A 23,726-nucleotide genomic window follows, 5' to 3' on the forward strand; every position below is an offset into this window, starting at 1 on the left:
CACTTCTCTGTAGTAGCATTTACTGCTTGTTGCCACCCTGTCGTGTTCTCTATACCCAATCAATCATTTGAAAGCATAGTCGGCTAGCGATATGGCCTGCCTATACAAAATGTCTCACTGATCCGTCTCCTGATAGCTGCCTTGTGCTGGCGAATTCTGTCCTTCACCTGTTGGGTACTCTCCCCCACATTTCCTAGTGCACATGGGAATTTTATCAGATATATGACATACCTGAATGTGCAGGTGTAAAACCAATTATTGCGATCCTCTTGCTTGTCATGGGTTAGTGTAAAGGTTTCCCCAATTGTATGTACCATTGGGAGCACTTTAGACATGCATAGTTGCCTAGTTTGTAGGGGGGGAGGGGAGGGACTCAAAAGGGGTGTGTGTCATAACTGAACTACCAAAATAAGCCCTTACAAGTCTATTGTATAGGTTCTTAACTCATTTGTTTGAGCACAATTGTGGTACAGAGAAGCAATCTTTTAGGTTCTGGTCGCCCCATAATGCATTAGAATGTTTGCAAATGATTTTCCTAACCTTTGTAGACGGAGTATTACATATCGAAACGAACGGCACCGAGAATGGTGGTGGTTTGGGGTATCCCATCTGGGTGAATTTAAACTCCATAACAGCAATTCTTTTGTTGGTTAATTCCAAAGTACTAGTTACACATTCGGACCTGAGGACTTGGCTGTATGGTAATCCCCACCAGAGTGCCTTGTGGGTGGAAATTGCAGTAATGTAGGATCTTATTGCAGTCAGTGGGTTAACTAAACATATCCAATACCGGTCATACCAAATCCAAGGAAATTGTATCCTCCAAGACGTTTACCGAGATGGGGTCTAGGTCAAAGTAAAGCCTACTGTCTCAGATGAATGGTTAATATGCTCAACAGAAGTCAGTAGGGTAGATGTGTTACCAGACAAGATGAGAAACGGGTAATCGATTGCAACCACATAAGTCTGTATTTCTCAAAGAGAGAGTATGAGCAAACCAGGGCTGTCAAACATGCGGCCTAAGGCGGCCCACAAGGTGTCGCCATGCGCCCTGTGCCGCACAGACAGACCACGTCAGGCAGCTGCTTTGCTGGGACCCAGAGTGTGAGCAGGTGAGTCAAATTGCCCCCACAGGGAGAGCTAGGGGATGGAGAGAGAGAGGGGACGGGGAGGAGAGCGAGGGAGACAGGATGGATGGGGGAGAGGGAGAGAGGGGAGTCTCCCTATTTAATTTTTTCATTCCACCACTCTGATTTTGCAGCCCAAGGCTTGCAGTCAGACTCAAGAATTGCCCCCCCCCCCCCCACAAGCTATTCTGAATTTGATGGGCCTGGAGTAAATAAAGGTTTTTTCAAACGAGTAAATAAAGATGTTGACGTATGTGGGTGCGATGTTCGATCCCATGGCTGTACCTTGTTTTTGGACGTAAACAGTATCCTCAGAAATACATTTTGGGTGTGTGTTATGTCCAGAATGTCAACAATGAACCTCCTCTCATTTGGAGTAAATATATTTTATTCATCTACAGCAGATTTAGCTGGCCCGATACCCTCAGCATGAGGGATGGATGTATACAAAACTATTCATGGCTGGACGAGGAATAAGACATCAAAACTGTAGTGATATGGAGTGTAAATTCACCCAGACAGGATACCCAAAAACACCACTACATTCTCAACGTCTTAAAGCGGAGAGAGTTCCCCGCACAGAACTTCTGGACAAGTCAGTCCCTAAGAATTCTAGGGAATTCTCAGTGCCTCGTTTCCACATATAATAAATACTCAGTCCACTCAGATTGGAAGTGAAAGAGTTGGTATAGGCAGTTCACAGCTCACCGTAGGGATACAAATATGTCCATACGCAATGAAAAAAAGGGTTGTTTATTCAGTGCATATTAAAGTGAATCTGCCACAGAGTAACTCTGATGCGTTTCGTCCACCAATAGGACTTTGTCGAAGTCCCGGCGTCCTATTGGTGGACGAAACGCGTCAGAGTTACTCTGTGGCAGATTCACTTTAATATGCACTGAATAAACAACCCTTTTTTTCCATTGCGTTTGGACATATTTGTACCCCTACGGTTAGCTGTGAACCGCCTATACCAACTCTCTTTCACTTACCTGATTACTCGGCAGGAGCACGCTCTGTGGCGCACCTGATCTGCTTCCTATTTACAGTGTTTGAAGGATTGAACTCGACGAGTACTTACTCTTTGCGGGGATGCTTGGCTGTGTATTAGATGCCGGGATGTGTGAGGGTAGTGGCGGAGATCAGCTGTAGTGGGCCGGTATATGGTTCCATGCAGGGAACACGGCTCCACCGTTAGCTTGTCTCCCTACCACATTATGGCCCCATCCTGATGTTCAGTCTCGTGTACACAGTCTTACTCCCTGGCTCATATTTCTTAGATTTAGGATATGATCAGCAGCGCTTCTATTTCTTTATTATCACTTCTATTGTGGACATTGTGGAATCTGTTGCACTATTTGGAGCATCGGTCTCTGGAGGTCATTCTCTGCTTGTTCTTACACTCAGATTGGAAAATCATTTTTAAACATTGGGATGTATTACGGAGCAACTCAAACCCAAAAGATTGCTTCTCTCCACCACCATTGTGCGCATACAAATGGGGTTAAAACCTACGGTATAGACTCGTAAGGGCTGATTTTGGCAGTTCAATTAAGACAAAGACACCACCCCCCTCCTAAGCCCACACAAACTAGCAACCATGCTCACAATGAGACAGCCTACAATTGGGAAACAGTTTCACTCACCCCCCAAGAGGTTCGTAATAAGGGAATTTTACACCTTCACATACAGGTATGTCAAACGTCATAAAATGCCCATGCGGACTAAGATATGTGGGAGAGAGAACCCAACAGGTGAAGGAGAGAATTCGCCAACACAAGGCAGCTATCAGAAGAGATGGGACAGTGAGGCTCTGGCACACTATTTTGTATAGGCAGGCCATAATACTTGCCAATTAACCTTTCAAATTATTAATGGGGTACAGACACCACGACATGGAGTGAAGCCAGAAAATGCAACTAGAGAGGAGACTCAAATCCATAACTGGATCTGGGGTGTGTTCACTGACACCTCACAGACTGTTTCCCTTTAGCGAGGGTGGGTTATTGGTGTCAGCCCACCTGACCCATGATCCTGGACTCTGATAGAGGTTAGGGTTTCGGTTTATGTCATGGCCTTCCTTTGGTGGGTTTGGTGTTTTTTCTCATTTGCCTTGCCTGTTTTGCCAACAGAACTTCTTAGCCATCTATGTGGTCACCTTTCCCTTCTGTTGCTAACTTTCTGGATTTCTTTCCACATGGTGTACCTGCCTGCGCTATCTCTTGATTTGTTATACATTCTCTTTATACCATCGTTGGAATGATCTATTTCTCCACTGCATTCTGCACTGAAGGTTGTCTGGTATACTGGGTTGACTCAATGTATTTGCTGGCACACGTCACAGTAATATCTTGAACCCCATTTATACTATTAATGTACTAGGGTCTCCATGCCCTTAACATTTGTGACCTTTCTAAACCAAAATATTACCAACTATACATTTTATGTATGGACCCGCAATAGGGACTATTTGGCTTGATCAGATTATGATATTCTAATGTGTACCAATTATGTTATTGCATTCCTCACATGGACCTACAATAGGGACTATTACGGTCTGTTTACATCAGGCTATACGATTATGTACCCATTATGGTCTAGAATGCCTCAAATGGATCTGATAACATTGGGTATTATTAAATTGTGTCCACTATAATGTAACATGCTTCGTATTATGAGGTAATATACTAGATTGCACTGTTTTTCTATTTCCTTATATATTTCTTACGTTTGTGTGGTGTTTATATTATTCCACGTACGATATACGACTAAATGGAGTAAACTCTTTGCTTGTTTGCGTAATGGTTTTACCATGTTAGTGTCATATTGTATAATCCTCCAGAATTGCCTATCTGGAACACAGAAGATTGCACGCAGTGTGTGTTTACGGTTCTGCATCTGTCTTTCTGACACACATTGCGGTGGAACGCATGGATGGCGACTTTACCGGAAGTTGACGTCACTTCCGACATCCGGCTGAGACACGTTGGAGAACGGTTATAAGACCACACTAGGATACCAATCCCCATGATGGCTTGAAAAAGGGCAGAGAGCTTTCATCAGGATTTCCATCAGTGCAGCCCAGGGACTACAATTTGGGACCAACTTAACTGGACAATAATGGATCTATCATTTAGTTACCTATTCTGCACCAGTTGAACTATAAACTGCATATAATGTACCATTACCTTGTGGGGTTCTGTGTTATATCTTGTAACCTGGCTTATTTTCTCGAAAACATTTTTGTAAAGATGTTTTGTTCTGAATAAGCAGTTTAAGTAAACACTTTTATGAACTTGTGTCATATATACATTAATTCCACTCGATTTTTATGCTGTGAGCCCTGTTTTGTACATATATGAAGATGGGTATAAAGGAGATACCACTGACTACGTGCATTCAACCTTTTCTTTCCTTATTGTCCCTCCTTTTCATGTGAGTGGTGTTCAAAAATCTATATTGCTAACTCTCAGTGCTTTTTATACCACAGACAACATTTCTACTGTGACACAGACGCATGCAACTAATCAGACCGCTCTCCTAAACACTAGCCCATATTTACACGTTGTCTGCATGTCACAATCTCCTACAGCCCTCCCAGATTTCAAAATCATCTTGTGGTTCACGTACCTTAAAACTGATTTGTCTAGCAAGCTCCTTGGCCTCGTTATCAGCTTGGCTTGAATCTGAACTCAGTGGGAGCAGAGAGGAGCTCATGCTCAGCCCGCACGCTTCACAGTAGAACTCCTGGGACCTGGAGGTGCAACACAGATAGAAATGTATCACGACACCAGTGGCGACTCTAGAAATAAACAAAATGAAGCCAAAAGATACCATTCAAAAACATTTATTTTTTTTAATCCAAATTTTGTTTATGTATTTGGGCTGTGACTATGCATGAAATGAATAGTACATCTGTTTGAATTTGGTGAACCCATCTCCATCAGTAGTTTGATATCTTGGAAGCTGGATAGTAATGCAGCTCTGCCCCACCAGACAGGACACAGAAGGACAATCTTACGGACTCAATGGAAGTGTTAATCACAGGTAACTGCTTTAAGGAAAGCCAGAGACGTCTCTCTTAAAGAGGCAATCAAAGCATGCAATTTGTTTTGCAATTTTTATTTAATTTTTTTATCATAGGATTGAAGCAGGTGGTTTCCAAAGCTGAAACCCCATTAAGTCCAGCTCCGGGGACCCCCTGTTTCCGGAGCTGAATACCTTCATAGGGGTGTCCGTATCCAGGGGCGGATTGGCCCATCGGAACATGGCGAATGCCCGGTGGGTCCATGGGCAGATTCCGCAGCATGCCCGCAGCACCGGCCCACAGCACCCCCACAGGGCGGTGCTGCAATAGGCATTGCGGTTACAGAAGCCCCCGCGCGCTTCCTCACAGCAATGAAACCGATTGCCGAGGGAGACAGCGGGCCCTCTAAGAGAGCAGCCTTCCTCCATTGACAATGCACCATCACGTGACACAGTGACATCATGGGAGGAGGACTGCCATGTGGGTAAAATGCCCAGGCCACATTTCACCTCCAATCCACCCCTGCTGGTAGCCGCTCGGCTAGCAGGGTTCACATAATGGCAGAGTTTCAAAGCTCCCGCGCCCTGCGTGCCAATAGGAAGCCGGGACATCATCAGGCTCGGCTTCATATTGGCCTGCGAGGTGCCGGAGCTTTGAAAACTTTGCAGAGATACCGGACACCAGTTTGGAGGTCTGTATTTCAGGAAGTAGGGCGTTCCAGAAATAAAATGGGGTTCAACTCCAGAGAACCCCTGCTTCAATCCTATAAACACAAACAAAAACAAAAAAAATCACCTGCTTGGATTGCGTTTTTAAAGAGGGTAAGATTAATGTGTAATCGCTTACTTTTTGGCAAGTGCTTTTCTTTCCTCAGGTGTGTAATCCAGAGAGCCTATGGCACCTTCTCCTTTGGTTGGCATGAATCCAATTATGGCCAATAATGCAGTTCTTACTAAAAAATGTGAGGTGGGGGCACAATAACCAACTTGTGAGTACATTGATAAATGCATGAACCATAAAGAGCACAGCCACAAAATAAAATATGTTGTTGCCACAGGATTAAATGAGTAACCAATGATATGCTTCCAATTCGCATGCATGGGCCATAACTCCACAACCATCCCTCCCCTGGTTGTTATGTCAAAAATTATAAGTCATTCTCTTTCCTGTTTTAACCCGTCCCAATCAAGGGAGACTAACGTTTTGGGTTTAAAATGTAAGGTTATAGTTAAAAAGAAGGGGTGAATCACCTACAACAAAGACTACTACTATTTGACCCTTAAGGGGTCACTTTTCAGCCAGTGATCAACATTGTTAACAAACTCATGCAAAACAGTATAGTGTCAATATGTCAGTGCTAACAAAAAGTCATATAAACCTTTAAAAAAATAAAAATGTGCGTCCTATGTCTAAAGACTTTGAGGCATCTTTCATGTTCAATACACCATTAATACAATTGAAATGAAGACAGAATCATGCGTATTATTTATTTAGGACTAGTGTTGGTAAATAGAAATGAATTAGTGTAATACACTTTGTTCTTAGCTATATAATGAAAACATCTGTACTGCGTCAAATACTGTACATTTTTGGGTTGATACATAGCAACCTCATTCTGGGCCAACACTATTAACAGTCTTTTTAGGGTTCATGCCAAGTTTTAACTTCGCTGACGATTTTGACGCACTTAATTGATTTTGTGGCACAGAGAAATATTATTTTTCCGTACGCACAATTCACAGCTGTACGCCAAGCACTGTCTTTTTCTGACTGGCGCCGCTGGCAAAGATGGAGAAATTAGAGCCAACAGGTGCACACAAGGGGAATAGAAATGGAGGTTGACATTTGCCAATTTTGCACCCCGAAGGCTTATTCATTGTGTTCTAGGACTGTACTTTGGTTTCTCTCTTTTAAACTAACAAACGGAGGATAACTGCACCTTTTAAAACATTCATTAAAATGATTGCGATATCGGTATCTTCTTCTCAGGAGTTAGGAGATAGTAAATTTTGCTTTGTGAATGGCATTTAGCATCAAAGTAATTAAGTGCACGGAGATATATTACTAATTGTGTTAAGTACAGCACAAATCTGTACTTCTTCCAGCTGCAGAAACAGTGGCGGACTTAAATGTTACCGCCCATAGGCACTTACCTTTTTGCCGCCCAGACCGCCTCCCCCTGCCGCGCTGCCCTCCTCCTCCTGCAGTATCGCGTGACGCTGCGTTGCTAAAGAAGGAGGAGGGCGACGCGAAGTAGAAGGCAAGAGACCTTTGCAGAGGCCCCACGCTCTCTCCCCCGGCAATCGGTGGGGAAGAGAACGGGCCTCTGTATTTTTTACATTGTTTGAATTAGGTAGTCTCTTTTTTTAAATGTATTTATAAAATGTTTTACCAGGAAGTAATACATTGAGAGTTACCTCTCGTTTTCAAGTATGTCCTGGGCATGGAGTTAAGATGACAAATAATACATGGTTACAAATACAGTTACATAAGTGAACAGGTTATACATTATATACAGGACATTGCATGCACAGTTAAAGATAATATATATTATAGGCGTATGTAACAGTTACAGACCAGATTAAAATGTGTGACAGCCTTAGTTTTGAAAGAACTTAAACTGGTGGTGAATGCGAGAGTCTCCGTTAGGTTGTTCCAGTTTTGGGGTGCACAGTAAGAAAATTTACAATTACCCCCTCGACCCCCCTTCTCCTGTACACATTAATAGGGCATGAGGAGGCGTGGGTTAATGGGCATGGGGAAGGAGGCGGTCAAGAGGCACGGGTGAGAACCAAGAGAAATACGGGGGGAGGAGAGAAAGGGGTTGAGCCATGGTGGAAGGGTTAAGAGGCATGGCAGAGGGGAAGTGGTTAATATGTGTCACTGTTAAATGGAGGATGTCAGCAAGCTGCCTGTGAGCCAATGAGTATAACCGACTTACAGTATATGGTCACTGTTCCAGATTGCCGTGTGTGGTAGGAAACTGCTGAGCAGCCATTTTGGTAGACAGTAAAAGGCCCACTGTGGGTTCTTCAGGTGAAGATGCAATAAATCCCTACACTAGGAGACCTCTTGGTTTAAAACCCTTCTAAAAACGTGGTGAGCAATGGAGGGAATTGCTGCTTTACGTACTTGTGCGCTTATTAATACAATAGACTTACTACTCCAAGAGGGCTGCCATGTTTCAGGATGATGGCCAGAAATGCTCAAACAGATCTTCTTTCCCACTTCAAACCTGCCGTTGGCCTGCCAAATATAGAAGTTGAAACAGACATGAGATGCATGTATGTTCAACACACACAGCACAAATCAGACATTGGAATGAGAACTCAAATGACACCGAGAACCTACAGTCAATAAAATGATGCTAGGTGGCTTCATGGGATATTCTGGTGGAAGGACAATTCGTCCATGGTAAACTCCTCCATCAAAGTCTGAATCTGGAGGGCCCCTGACAGAAAAGTGCCATTCAAAGAGATTATCCTGAAAAACAAAAATTTAGATTAAAGCCTATATGAATCCAAAGAGATGTGGAGTACAACAGCAATACAATTGAGGCAAATTAAACTTTTTGCTGTCAGAAGAGTCACAACATCTGAGAACCATGGGCCTTCCAGCAAGTAGCAACCAAGTGATCTCGGTATTTTCAGATGACACAGCCCTCCACTTTCGCTCTAATCCCCACCCCCCCTCCGGAAAACTAGCAAAGACTTGCTCATGGACCCTGGTGTGTCAGTCCTTCCAATGTCCTAAGACTGTCACAAGGGTAGCAAAAGGCTGTCAGAAGGATCATTAAAAGATTTCTGCACTGTGCCTTCATGAGGCTGCACTATAACCACAATGTACACAAACAAATCCTAAGTGTTTATCTAGTCTCCTTTGTGAGAAACAAAAAGAACGATTCCTGCGCTCCTACCAATTAGGCTAAAATAAAATAGTGATCTCATGAATAAGGGTTATTTTGTTCAACCCTTTGGCCAAAGCGCCTGCAATCCACGTCAAGGCATAACCAAATTTTGCAGGTACCTACACTGAATATATGTAGCTTATCTAGACTTTTCCCATTTGTTTGGTTTTAACTAATTATCTTGTCATTATTAGTCAAAGTGATAAAGGGAAAGAACAGGCTGGGGTGAAATAGAAAGGAGGAGTCCGGCATTAATATTCTTAAAGTCAGAAGAGATGGAGGTATCATATCAGAATTATAAGGAATGGAACAAAAGTTGCAAAAGGGCAATCAGATTAGCAAAAATTTAAAAAACGATTGCAATAGGAAGATCAACCCAAACAATGTATTCAACTACCTTAATAACAAAGATTAGATAAGAAAATATAGGACCGCAGGAATCGTTCTTTTTGTTTTTCTATACGTAAGGCCTATCTTTTTACCAGCAGCAAACTTCTATAGGGAGGAGCGCGGTAATATGTACAGTCACTCACAAATATTAGGCCAATCCTTTTCCTTGCTGCATACTCCATAAGGGCATTTTAAGATAGTATCACTCAAACGTCATAATGTATTCAACTACCTTAATAACAAAAAGATTAGATAAGAAAATATAGGACCCATTCAGTGCGAGGTGGGCAAGCAAATTATTAGAAATAAGCAGAAGGCGGAGGTATTAAATAAATGCTTTGCCTCTGTATTTACCAAGGAGGAGTCAATTGCAAAAATATTGCAACAGAGCGCATGCGCGGCGGTGGAGAGAATGGAGTCCTAACCACAGAGCTCCGTCCCCACCGGCACATGATTTTGAAATAAAAGCGGCAAAACAAGATACTCACAGTCATAAAACAGAACGAAAGATAAATAAACCTCCACAGATGGCTTCTAATAAAACAGCGCGGACTAAAAACCAGCAAATCTCCACTTATCTCAGGAAGAAAGGGGGCACTCCAGCAGATAAACCGGGGACTCCCGCGCAAACAACCAACATGGACCCCGATTATCTATCCTCTACAGAAGAGGATAGAGATGAAGAGATGGTCCGGAGAAAAGATCTTAAAGAATTCTGTGCCAAAATGCAGACATTTTTCAAAACAGAGCTTTGGGCCATCAGACAAGATGTAGATGCATTAGGTGAGCGGACGGCCACCTTAGAGACAACAACAGAGGAAACAACCATTGCCCTAACACAAACTCAAGAGCAACTCAGCACACTGCATGAAAGAATTAAATTTCTAGAAGATAAGGCAGAAGATGCAGAAAACCGCGACAGACGGTGTAATATACGCCTGAGAGGAGTACCCGAAAATATAACAGATCCAGCAGATTTTACCAACAACTGGCTGGAACACCTATTCCCAGATAAACCGGAGTCAGAAATCTGTTTGGACCGATGCCACAGAGCTCTGCGTGGTAAACCGCAAGCAGGAGACCCCCCTAGAGATATTGTGGCCCGCTTCCATCACTACCGCACCAAGGAGGAGGTGTGTAGGATTGCCAGGGAAGCAAGGTCTCTGGAGTTTGAAGGAGTCAAGCTCCAGGTTTACCAGGACCTTGCACCAGCTACCCTCACCAAAAGAAAAGCTCTAGCCCATATCACAAAGACACTCAGGGATAGCAACATTAAATACCGTTGGTTGTTCCCGTGTGCTTTGCTCTCTGTCAAAAATGGTGTTGCACACACTCTACGGAGACCGGAGGACGGGGAGGGCTTTTTGGCCAAACTTGGGGCCACAGGATCACCTCAAGGCCCGTCTCGCCCCCCTTCACCCAGCTCGAGGGCACCTACCACCACTGGGAGCAAGGCTGCCCGTCCCAAGAATGGCTCAAGGATCAACGATGCCACCGATACCCGTAGCACCAAATAAAGCCAAATAAATCCTTCTCATGCAGCAGTGCCCTTTTTTGAAGCCTTACACCCAACTATATACTCTAATTACACACCACCAAGCAGGAGGACGACTCACCAGGGCCGTTGCAGAGGATGGTGTGCTCGGAGCAGCTCCGTCCACAACTTTAGAGCGGCAGCCATCTTCCCTTGGTCCTTCTCCTTGGTGAGCGGGAGGCAGAATGGCTTTCCCGCGCTAGAGATCTGACGTCATCGCCAAGCACCTCCCTCTCGCGAGATCTTGGACACTTCCTGGAGATCTCGTATGCCCAAGATGGCTGTGCCCCGATACAGGAGCCTGTATCTTAGAGACAGCAACTCCTCTGTGAGACTTAGGTGGAGAGGCAGTAGGCGATTGGACTTATAGCCTGCCCCACTTTCAAGTACTTACAGGTCCCGTTCCCGGTTACAGTTACATTAAGTTTTCAAAATAAAGTTACAATAAAGTTACAATAATCACAAAAGTTTCAAAAAACCATAAGATTATAAATGAATATAAATGTGCTATATACTTTATAATATATATTTGATGTATGCTGTGTGCCATAAACATGCTATATATATGTCTATGTTGTACGTATGCTGTATGTGTATATATGTAGTACATATGCCTTTTGTTCTCTATTTGTTCTCTATTTGTTCTCTATTTAGATGCTGTATTGTATGCACAATATATATACACTGTATATATTTATATAGTGTATATCTACATTCAATATATATACACTAGGAAGCTGCAGAGCTAGGAGTTGTAGACGTATATATATATATACTGTAATATACTATATCATACTGTACTACACTGTATGCTATGTGCCATATACGTGCTGTATATATGTGTATGTTGTACGTGTGCGGTATATGTATATAGGTAGTACATATACCTTTTGTTCTCTATTTATATGCTATATTATATGCACGATATATATATATACTAGGGAGCTGTATAATTAGGAGATGTAGACGTGTATATATATATTCTGTAATATACTATATTAAGCTATAATATGTTGAGATGTACTATAGTATGCATGTATTAGAGGTGTACTATATGAATAATCTGTGCATATGGGATGTTCAGGTATACATTCGTAGGAATATATATATATATATAGGTAGGTAGACTTTATACGTATAATTTATGCTATATTCTATATGTATATCTTTAGCTATATACAAGACACTGTTTATTCTATATACTATTATCCTCTATTATTCACTTTCTACACTGTTAGTCGCATTATTATCTCTACCAATATACCCCAGATAATCATAGTAGACACCTAATGTCATATAAAAATAGCATTCAATATAGTTGACTCAGAGATTCCATACGAGACGACAGACTCCTAAAAGATCCACACATAATTTATATCGATAATGTAAGTGATTGAGCAGTGTAATGTATATATAACTATTAGGATCTATACTTTACATAAGAGGTATATGAAGTGTATATGATTATATCTCTCATAACTTTTGGATTATTATCCTCAACAAAATAGCAGTTAATACAGTTGATACATTTTACATTGTTCACTATCCTATGCATTGGGTAAAGATATGTTTATTTATTCTAGGAATATATAGTCGCCCTATCTACCTTATATGTCCATATATCTGTTTTATATGCCTTATTTGTATCATTTGTCATATGTCATGTACAGGCATTCCCCGCAATAATATACGCAATAAGATCGGAGCATTATTTACGATAGTCTACCAAATATTGCCTCATAGTTGCTATACGTTGAGAAAGTTTTGATTATGATTGACATTGGGTTTTACGGTTACCCTGGAGGAATATAATTGATATTCCTGTTCATATTAAGGTTCTAAATGTTATGAGGCACTCAAGAAACCCAAATTAAGCTGCCGCAGTTAATAAGTTATTGAATTTATGGAAATTGTGCCGGTGGGGTTATCCCCGGCGACGCGCATGTGTTTTTCTTTTTGGTCCCTCAACAGGAGAGACCAACCACAAGTCCCAGGTAGGATTGCCTCCAATACAGGAGTCCGGCTCATCCATGAGATGGAGCCAGCAGACCTACCTACTGGGCACAGGAACATCCCTCGGGGGCTCCCGAGACACGTTCCTGTTTTTTGTTCACTCCTTTTTATACTTTTCCCTTTTTATATGTTGCTTTTTAACCCACGTTATATCCCTCTTGTAGCCTCCCTTGTTTTGTCTACCTATCCTTCCTATGTCCCCTTCCCTACCTTCCCATGGACAAACGGAGCCCTATGGATGAGACTAATCGACGCACTTATGAGAGGAACATCGGATAGATTCAACGGAGCAATAGCTAAAGGTGAGTATAAGGGTCTTTACACTGGTTACTTCTACCACTATGACACATGGCGTTAACCTTAATATCTCACAATGTAAAGGGCTTTAATAGTCCAATCAAAAGAAAATTAGCTTTTACGGACTACAAGAGAAAACAGGCAGATGTGTTGTTCTTGCAGGAGACACACTTCAGTAAGAACAACCCACCCAAATTCCTAGACAAGGGCTTCTCCCAATATTTCACTTCATCAGCTTCAATCAAAAAAAGAGGGGTAGCCATTCTGTTCAATAATAAAATCCCATTTGTCTCACAGACAATTAAAAAAGATACCGAAGGCCGCTATATTATATTAGTAGGAATGATCCATGAACAGCCTATTACATTGGCCTCCCTATACGCTCCCTGTATACAAGACGCAACTTTCTTTGATAAATTCTTCAAAATACTAAACTCAATAGCCAAAGGCTGCGTCATTGTAGGAGGAGATTGCAATATAACAATGCATTCAGATATAGATAGATCAAGAGGAGGAGTCTCTGACAATAAAAAAGCGCAATCCGCCCTTCATAGAGGCCTGAAAGACACCCAGTTAGTGGATATATGGAGAGAGCTCCATCCATCTACCAAAGATTACACCTTTTATTCCCACCCACATACCTCATACAGTAGAATCGACTACCTCTTTATCTCGTGCCACCTGGTTCCTATGGTCACGCAAACAGAGATCCATGATATTTCATGGTCTGACCACGCACCAATAGAGCTAAGGTGCAATAATATCCGACCCAATCGGCCAGGTGCAAACTGGAAACTTAATGAGTCTATTCTAAAGATACCTGAAATATGTGATATAATAGATCAAGAAATAGTTCAATTTTTCACAATAAACACAGGCTCTGTGGAATCCCATATGATACTTTGGGAGGCTCATAAAGCAACCTTAAGGGGCATATTGATCAACATCACAGCTAAACGAAAACGAGAAAGAGATTCAAAGATTAAATGGCTCCAATCTAATTTACATTCCCTTATCTTAAACCACAAATCTAATCCCGACTCACAAACAACTCATGATCTAAAAGATACAAAAATTGAACTAAACATGCTATTGACTTCCAGAGCAGATAACTCCCTGAGTTGGTCCAAGAGGAAATTCTATGAAAAAGCTAACAGGCCGGATACGATGCTAGCTCGAGCTTTAAAAGATAGGCAATCTAAGTTTAACATCCAAGCTATACGCTTAAAATCAGGCATACAAACAGCCAACCCCAAAAAAATAGTAGAAGAATTTGGTTCATTTTATAGTTCCCTATATGATGGTAAGAAAGTGGCACATAATATCAACACGAGCAGAGCTCTAAGAGATTTCTTAACCAGCTCAAAGATAGGGAGATTGACAGAGCAGGACAAAGAGGCCCTGGGCGCCGACTTCACATTAGAAGAAGTGTCCCAGGCCATCAAAGAACTTAAACCATCAAAGGCACCAGGACCAGATGGTTTCTCGGGGCTATACTATAAGAAGTTTTCAAATTCACTAGCCCCACAGCTGCTCCACATGTTCAACGCTATACTAGCAGGAGCCCCAATCCCCGAGGATATGCTGCGGGCGTCTATATCTCTAATACACAAACCTGGCAAGGATCCGCTGAATTGTAAAAGCTATAGGCCAATTTCCTTAATCAATACCGATATAAAAATATATGCTAAATTGTTGGCCAACAGATTAAGTCTAATCCTACCCAGACTAATACATCCAGATCAGGTCGGCTTCATCAAAGGAAGACAAGCAGCGGATAACACCCGACGATTTATTGATCTGCTAGAATTGGCAAATAAAAATAACACTCAAACTATGCTATTAAGTCTGGATGCTGAAAAAGCTTTTGATAGGATCGACTGGCCATACTTAAAAGAGACGCTAACAGCATTTGGCTTCGGGGATAGGGTGAGCGGAGCGATTATGTCGCTGTACTCAAGCCCATCCGCTAGGGTTATACATCAGGGCTACCCCTCACTTCCATTTCAAATTCAAAGCGGCACAAGACAGGGGTGCCCTCTATCTCCCCTCCTGTTTGCCCTATGTATCGAACCTCTGGCAGCACGCATTCGAGATAATACTGATATCTCAGGGTTAAACGCATACGCTCAATCCCATAAAGCGGCCCTGTATGCAGATGATATCTTACTAATCATTTCAAAACCCCTCACTTCATTACCAAATCTATTTGATCTACTAGACAAATTCTCCAAAATCTCTGGGTTTAAAATAAACCAAACCAAATCTGAAGCTCTGAATATCAATCTCCCTAGACATACGGAAAAACTATTGAAACTAAATTTCAAATTCAATTGGCAGAAGAAGTCTATAAAATACCTAGGAATTCATATCACCAAAGATGCAAAAAGCATCTACAATGCAAATTATCCCAACCTAATTTGGACGTTGAAACAGGACCTAATCAGATGGTCTTCCAAGAAGATTTCTTGGATAGGTAGGATACATAGCGTTAAAATGAATCTACTTCCCCGTATCCTATACCTCTTCCAGACATTACCAGTGCCACTCAAACTGAAGGATATACTCTCACTTCAGTCTGCAATATCTAACTTTATCTGGAACGGAAAGAAACCGAGAGTAAATAAACTGAATATGAAAAGACCTACCTTAGCTGGCGGCTTGGCGGTACCCTGCCTGTTAGCATACTATAAAGCGGCTCAATTAAGTCATATTATTCAATGGCATTCTGACCCTACATTGAAGAGATGGGTAGAATTAGAAAGTGCCGCGTGCTCTCCATTAGAGCTCAGTAGTCTGATTTGGTTACCTAAATTAGCGAGGAAACCCGCTACCCTGCCGCTCACCTCAATGATCAACTCTCTATCGGTTTGGGAAGCAACTAGAATTAAAAACTCACTCACATCAAGATGCTCTTTGATGTCCCCTATTTGGAACAACCCGAATTTTGCACCGGGCCTAATTGGTAACAACAGTTCTATCTGGAAACTAAAAGGATATAATAGATTCAAAGATTTAGAAGGATACAACCTAAAAATCAAAACATTCGACCATATCAGACTAGAAAAAGACATCCCCCACACAGAATTCTATAAATACCTCCAGATAAGAGCATTTTACAACAAATCCGCCCCATACCCTCCCCTGACAAATTTCGAAAAGCTCTGCCGGGTAGAAACCGACACTAAGGGACTTATATCTACGATTTATGGAGAGGTAGTCGAGTCCGCTACATCTAAATTGCAAACCCCTTCATTCCAAAACCAATGGGAATTAGACCTAGGGGAGACCTTAGAGGAAGAAGATTGGATCTCCATATTTTTAGCCACTGCCAAAAGTTCCATATGCACAACACTGAAGGAGAACGCATATAAAGTCCTAATGAGGTGGTACCTCACCCCACTCAAATTATCTAAGTTCGCTCCAGGGTCCTCCCCACTGTGTCCCAAACAATGTGGAGGAACAGCTGACCTGTTACATATGCTGTGGTCTTGCCCTCGGATCTCCCTAGTTTGGGAACAAATTAGGAATTGGATCCAGAGGATTTTTGACCTCTCTATTCCCCCAGACCCATGGCTGTTTCTCTTAAACAGACCAGTAAAAGGCCTATCAAAATCGCATAATAAACTCATTGCACATTTCGCAATAGCAACGCGGTGTGAGATCGCAGCACTATGGAAACGCCCCGAAGTTCCAATTATCCCAAAGATTCGGAATCGTATTTGGTTTATTTGCCAGATGGAAAAATTAACTAGCTTAGTTAATGACACTGGCGACAATTTCCTAAAAGTCTGGACCCCTTGGCTAGCACAGACAGACATCCCCGGGGTAGAGCGTGACACAATTTGGCTATGATAGCAATAGATGCGTTCTCCTACAGAGAGGTGAAGCCCATTTCCACAACAAATACCTCACACAATATGAGTTCGCTCATATATACCTTTCCTTAGCTACTGCGGCTATTCGGCGGCAGCAAAGACCTCTCAACAGCCTTCAGAGAATATTCCATCCATTTCCTCCGTTCTCCCATTCCCATCCTACACCCCTTCCCTCTTCCCTCCCCGTCTTAATTTTTTTTTTTTTTTTTGTTATAATTTATTTCTGTTATTATTATCCCCCGACTCCTCACAATAGGAATGACTATCCTTTACCACATGGTTAAATAGGGCTCGAAAAACCATGTGGGTCAGTTATGTGTTAATTAATGTTCACTACATGCTATTTTGAACAATATTTGTTTAAATGTTTTTTTTTTATATATATATGTATAACAAGCATGTACTCATCAATAAAATTCAAGTTATAAAAAAAAAAAATATTGCAACAGGAGGAAGCCATAAAATATACTGTATTAAGAAACAATTGGTTAACTGAGGAAGAAGAAGTACATAGGCAGCTTGATAAAATGAAAGTAAATAAAGCACATAGCGCTATTGGCATGCACCCAATAGTTCTTAAGTAGCCAAGTTCAGTAATAGCTAAACCATTACATTTAAAGAGGCAATCCAAGCTGGTTTTGTTATTTTGTTTTTCCTTAGTTTCATTTTTTTAATATAGGATTGAGGCAGGGGTCTACGGAGCTGAACCCCACTAGTTTCAGCTCCAGGACCCCTGATTCCACAGGGTCCACTCCAGGGTTCATAATATGGCTGCTTTTAAAAGCTACTGGACACCTAACAAGCTTCTATTGAACCCCCCAAAAAAACCACAACATATATATATAAGCATATGAGTGTCACAGAGGAGTGCTACTGAGCATGGCAATATATATTTAAAACCAGAGACAGAACATAAAACACAGACAGAGCTCAGTACACATCCAGTGAAACTCATACATGGTACAGTGCCTAAATATATATCTATAAATATCTATAAAATAAAATGGTCTTTTAGTTTAACATTTCTGGCCAAAATTGTTGTAAGCCCCTGAGCCACTGCACGGCAGACCACATTTCCAGGGGTCCCTAACACTAATATAAATGTGCTTGAAGCTTACCCCCTCCCACATTTAAATGGTTAAGGGCTCACTCCATAGCATCTCCCACTCAGGGGAACTTGCTTGCTTGCAGTATGGTTGTGACAAATCTAATACAGAGTGCTTTTCCTGGTAATGAACAGGTTAATAAAAGCTTAAATCAGACTTAGAACTTTGCAACTAATATTGACAGATTTATTATAAATCATTCTTCCTGGTATTGCACAGGTTATTAAGAATTGATATTAGTGTTAGGGACCCCTGGAAATGTGGTCTGCCTTGGCGCTGGCTCAGGGGCTTACAACAATTTTGGCCAAAAATGTTAAACTAAAAGACCATTTTATTTAATAGATATTTATACATATATATTTAGGCACTGTACCGTGTATGAGTTTCACTGGATGTGCTAAAACTGAGCTCTGTCTGTGTTTTATGTTCTGTCTCTGATTTTAAATGCTTTTAAAAGCTCCCTGGTCCTGCAGGCCAATAGGAAGTTGTGATGTTATCCGATCCGGCTTCCTACAGGCCCATGTGACAAAGAAGCTGAAAACTACAACAGATACCTCCAAAGGGGGCACCAGCATCTCCGGAAGCAGGGGGTCTCCAGAGCTAAAATTAGTAGGGCGCAGCTCTAGAAACCCCCTGCATCAAAGCTGTATTCACAAGCTAAGACAAAACTTCTTGGATTGCTCCTTTAATATTAAAGGATTCCATTTCCACAGGCTCAGTACCACAAGATTGGCGTAAAGCAGACGTGGTGCCTATATTTAAAAGAGAGCTAGATGACAACTGTTAATTACAGACCTGGAAGCCTGACATCTATAGTGGGGAAACTACTTGAAGGTTTAATACGGGATAATATTCAGGAATACCTAATGGGAAACAAAATTATTAGTAATAGTCAGCATGGATTTATGAAGGATAGATCATGCCAAACTAACCTTATTAGTTTCTTTGAGGAGGAAAGGAGGAATTTAGACCAGGGTAATGCAGTTGATGTGGTCCACTTAGATTTTGGAAAGACTTAATACGGTGCCATACAAAAGGTTAGTGTACAAATAAAGAAAATTGGTCTTGGTAAAAAAAATATTTGCAGCTGGATTAAAAACTGGTTGAAGGATAGACAACAGAGCGTTAAATAAATTAAACTTTTTCAGGTTGGGCTACAGGTGTAAGTGAAGTACCTCAAGGATCGGTACTGGGACCCATGTTTTTTAACTTGTTTATTAATGAGGTTGGCATAGAGCGCAAAGTCTATATCTTTGCTGATGACACTAATTTATTTAAGGTAGTAAAATCAGAGGGGATGTAATTTGTCACCAGAGGGACATGGATTAACTGGAAACTTCGGCAGGTAAATGGCAGACTACGTTTATCTTTAATACAGATAAATGTGTGGTTATGCATTTGGGAAACAAGAACAAACAGGCAAGGATTTAGGAATGCTTGTAGACAGCAGGTTTAGCAATAGTGCTCAATGTCAGACAGTAGCTGCAAAGGCAAATGAAATCTTATCTTGCGTTAAACGGGGTATGGATGGAAGGGGTGCATAATTATGTCACTGTATATATCATTCGTAAGACCACACCTTGAATAGAGTACAGTTATGGGCACCACACCATAAAGACTTAATGGAACTAGAAAAATTGTAGAGAATAGCCACCAAATTAATAAAGGGAATGGATAATCTGATTTATAAGGAGAGGCTAGCCAATTTAGATTTGTTTACATTAGAAAAGAGGCGTCTAAGAGGGGATATGATATCTATATACAAACATGTTCATGGTCAATACAATAAGCTTTCAAAAGAACTATTCATCCCATGGGCAGTACAAACGACTCTGGGTCATCCCTTAGGCTGCGCCCATAGAGACTCAGCCCGCGCTCCTCCGCGTTGATGCGGAGGCTCGTCTGCCCGGTCAGGAGCGATCCCATGGACTGGTAGGCGAGCCAGCGTGTGCGCGATCGGGTGGGCGGGGGAGGGGGGTTGCGGGGAAGTGACGTAGCTGGGCCAATAGCCCGCAACGCACCGACGTCACAACGCCGTGACGTTGACGCTGCGTTGCAGTGATTGGAGGTTTTCAGCTAATGAGAAAGAGGCTCTGCTGTCGGCTGAAAATCCCTGCGCCTCAGCACCCAAGCGGACGCTCGCGTGAGCCCCCTCTAAAGATATCCTCATTGAGGATGCAGGGGCTCAACGCGGATCGTCCGCGCGGCTCAGCGCGGCTTCCCCTGCTATGGACGTAGCCTTAAGGATGCAGGAAAGGAGATTTCAATAGCAATAAAGGAAAGGGTTCTTTACAGTAAGGGCAGTTAAAATGTGGAATTCATTACCCATGGAGACGAATAGCAGAAACAATAAAGATATCTTCAAGAAAAGATTGGACATATTTTTTAGAAAGGAAAGATATACAGGAACATGCCAAATAAGTAAACATGGGAAGGATGAAACCTGATTGCCAATTTTTGGAGTCAGGAAGGAATTTATTTTTCCCCTTATCAGACAATGACGGATAATGTTTCACTGGAGGTTTTCTTTGCCTTCCTCTGGACCAAAATACTATAAATAAAAATATAGGATAAGTATCTGTTGTCTAAACTTAACATAGGTTGAATACGATGGACATATGTCTTTTTTTAATCTTATCTACTGTGTAACAATGATTACTATGTTTATAGCCTAGCAGTCATATTTGTAATTTTGTGTGTGTCAAAATTGGGATAAAATAAATGCAAATTTTGGCAAGCAGGTGGGGGGGGGGGGGGGAAACCACGGATGAGCTCTGGATTAAGGCAAGATTTTAAAAATATATGGCCTAGCATTGCAAATCCTGTTAATAGCAGGCAGTGCTAGAGTTAACCCCCTAGCACATGGCCCCGCATGCAGTCAGTTCCCAGGAAAGTTACTTTGTTTCAGTTTTCAGGCACATGCCTGGAGTCACATGACTGGGTGAGGGTTTGCTACAGTAAAGTTTGCCCAGTTACTGGGGCAGAGGAGATAGCCACTCCCCAGGTATAAAAGTGTGATCCCATGCAAATTAGTGAGGCGTGTGCTAGCAGTCCCTTGGATGGGAGCTGGTATTGCCCTGACTTCGGATGAGTCAGGGGCAAGGCCGACTCCTCCTGAGTCCTGTCCTACCTTGGGGGTGGATGAGACCCCTGGGTGAGGACACTACAGACCGAGGCTATCCAGTTCCTGCTGAGGTCTACCTGGCCAAGGGAAGGGTGAGGATTAACTACATTAGGTATCAGGTCCTGCTGAACCTCACATCTGCTCAGGAAGGGGGGGATGTTCTATTGCCAATAGAAGGGTGAGAGACCCAGGCAAGAATAGTTTCCTGAAGCAAGCTGCAAGGTATTACCTTACTGGGTTATGTAGGGACCAGGGCAGGTGGATATTTCTCTTGCCAGAAGGAGCAGTATGAGATGTAGTACCTGCTGACGACTACGTCAATAACCCTGTTCAGTTATACCGTTCCTGTCACTCTGAAGTGAATTCCTTTTACTACAAGTTCCTGTGAGGGGTGCTTGCCTCTGGCTGGGCCCATACAGGTGGAGGCGCTGCGCACCAGACCCCAAGCTCTCTATACATGGAGGTTCAGGCTCCAGATTTACCAACAGATCATCTCCTAACCATATATATAATGCCCGAGGGGATAGGGGTGTTACACACACAAAAACACACACACACACATATTTGGGAGGAATTGCTGCTTGAAGGGTACTGGCAAATAAATTGTGAAACAGTGCAGGCTCCGAGATGTTGATCTGGCGATTTATGCCTAGTAAGTGTCCCTCTTAACAAATAAACTGTGACCTCTTGACCTCAGCAAGCTCCCCAGCAGCCCATACAAGTAAAACTCATACGATGTTAGTATCTTGTCCTCAGCAGTTACCATGGCAACCTTTAGACTGCACTGGGATCTGGAGCTAGCTCCATTTTAACCTCCCGTCCACGTAGGTTTATTCTATACCTGCCAAAACAAAACGGACCAAAATTCCCATTGAAGCCAATAAGAAATTGGCAGAAAAGCAAACGCTTATACCTCTTTGACGAAGCAACAGATTAAAACAAAATATAAAACAGCATTTGAAACAGCAAAATCTTCGTAATTTTTTTTATCTGCTTTAAGAAAAGAGATAAAATGTGTGCATATTGTTCTGCTATATAGAATGCACCATGCACTTGCAACACTAGTTTCTATAATAAAACATAGTATAAAAATAATTGCTAATCTCTTATCTCAATGACGTAACAATCAATTTCGTTTTTTTCTGATCACCATTAGACCCATCAGCACCCCATCCATACTGTAACTAAACACCCAACACACAGGTTCTCCAAGATAAAAAAGGATTTTGATTGTATTTGTACTAAAGATGTAGTAGCGAGACTTGCTTCCTCCAGAGTAGCGGCCCGAAAGGTGAAAGTCTGCGGCGACTGAGTCATTGTCTGCCGCAGTCGCGCTGCAGGGGACCTTGCTAACAGGTTGGACCCTCCAGCGCCAGGACCACCGCGATCGCGTGACCACAGTGTGCCCCGTTGGCGAAAGCAGCAAGTCTGGCTACATATGTACCTTGTCCCTGTAGCACGTACCTCTAGCGGCTGAGCATGGTAGTGATCTGTTGGATCCTTCAACTCCGCAGCTTCCTTCATCAATCGCTTCACCGCTGAAGACATAAGAGAAGGTTTCAAACATTAATATGCATTGTTCTTAGCTCCTCCGTGAGCAGGAGGGGCCTTCAATGCATTGCATAGTATAGTAATGTGTCGCCAACACCCACCCTGTTATTGTGAGAAATGCAGACCCGCTGCACAGATAAAGTGAGAGTGAATATTTCTTGTGTTATCACTATATAGTACCAGCCATACATAAGCACACACAGATTCAAACACAAACCACAGAGAAGAGCACCCGTCACAAACTTTAGGTACTCACAGGGGAGAGGTAGCAGCTGCCCCAAAATAAGCTTCAAGTCTAAGCAGAAATGCCCAATATTATACAGCTGTATAAAGAAGGTATTCTCATACCTCACTGTCCCCACAGATATAACAGGTCCTTCAGAAACAACTTCAATTAGCTCTGTCCTGTAATGTGTGTGGCTTTTCTATTACTGCATGTCCATCAGTGCTGAAGGCTTACATTAGATCCAATAGCATTTGTGATATAAGTTTTACAATACAGGCATACCCCGCATTAACGTACGCAATGGGTCCAGAGCATGTATGTAAAGCGAAAATGTACTTAAAGTGAATCACTACCCTTTTCACTTCGGTAGAGGTAGGGAGCCGGTATTGCTGTTCAGGACGTGTCTGTGTCCTACTCACAGGCCCCTGCGCCAGCTGCCGTTTTCCAATTGGGCGAGGGGAATCAGCGCGTCACACAGCTACGGCGGTCTGTAGTTCTGAATAAGTGTCCCTACTTGCGAAGCGAGCGTATGGGCGCAGGGGAATG

At 42.3% G+C, this 23,726-nt stretch overlaps 1 protein-coding gene across 1 annotated transcript in view; it reads right to left on the reverse strand.

Moving 5' to 3' along the window:
• Positions 1-23,726, reverse strand: part of UBE2J1 (ubiquitin conjugating enzyme E2 J1) — a 48,356-nt gene that overhangs the window by 11,926 nt on the left and 12,704 nt on the right. Inside the window, exons 2-6 of the mRNA XM_075597444.1 lie at positions 22,868-22,941; positions 8,506-8,637; positions 8,316-8,400; positions 6,001-6,106; positions 4,758-4,881 (exon numbers count right to left, since the gene is read on the reverse strand). Of these exons, the coding sequence (XP_075453559.1) occupies positions 4,758-4,881; positions 6,001-6,106; positions 8,316-8,400; positions 8,506-8,637; positions 22,868-22,941 (521 nt within the window). The remainder of the gene's footprint in view (positions 1-4,757; positions 4,882-6,000; positions 6,107-8,315; positions 8,401-8,505; positions 8,638-22,867; positions 22,942-23,726) is intronic.

This window comes from Ascaphus truei, chromosome 4 (assembly GCF_040206685.1).
Source record: "Ascaphus truei isolate aAscTru1 chromosome 4, aAscTru1.hap1, whole genome shotgun sequence".
Lineage (NCBI taxonomy): Eukaryota > Metazoa > Chordata > Amphibia > Anura > Ascaphidae > Ascaphus > Ascaphus truei.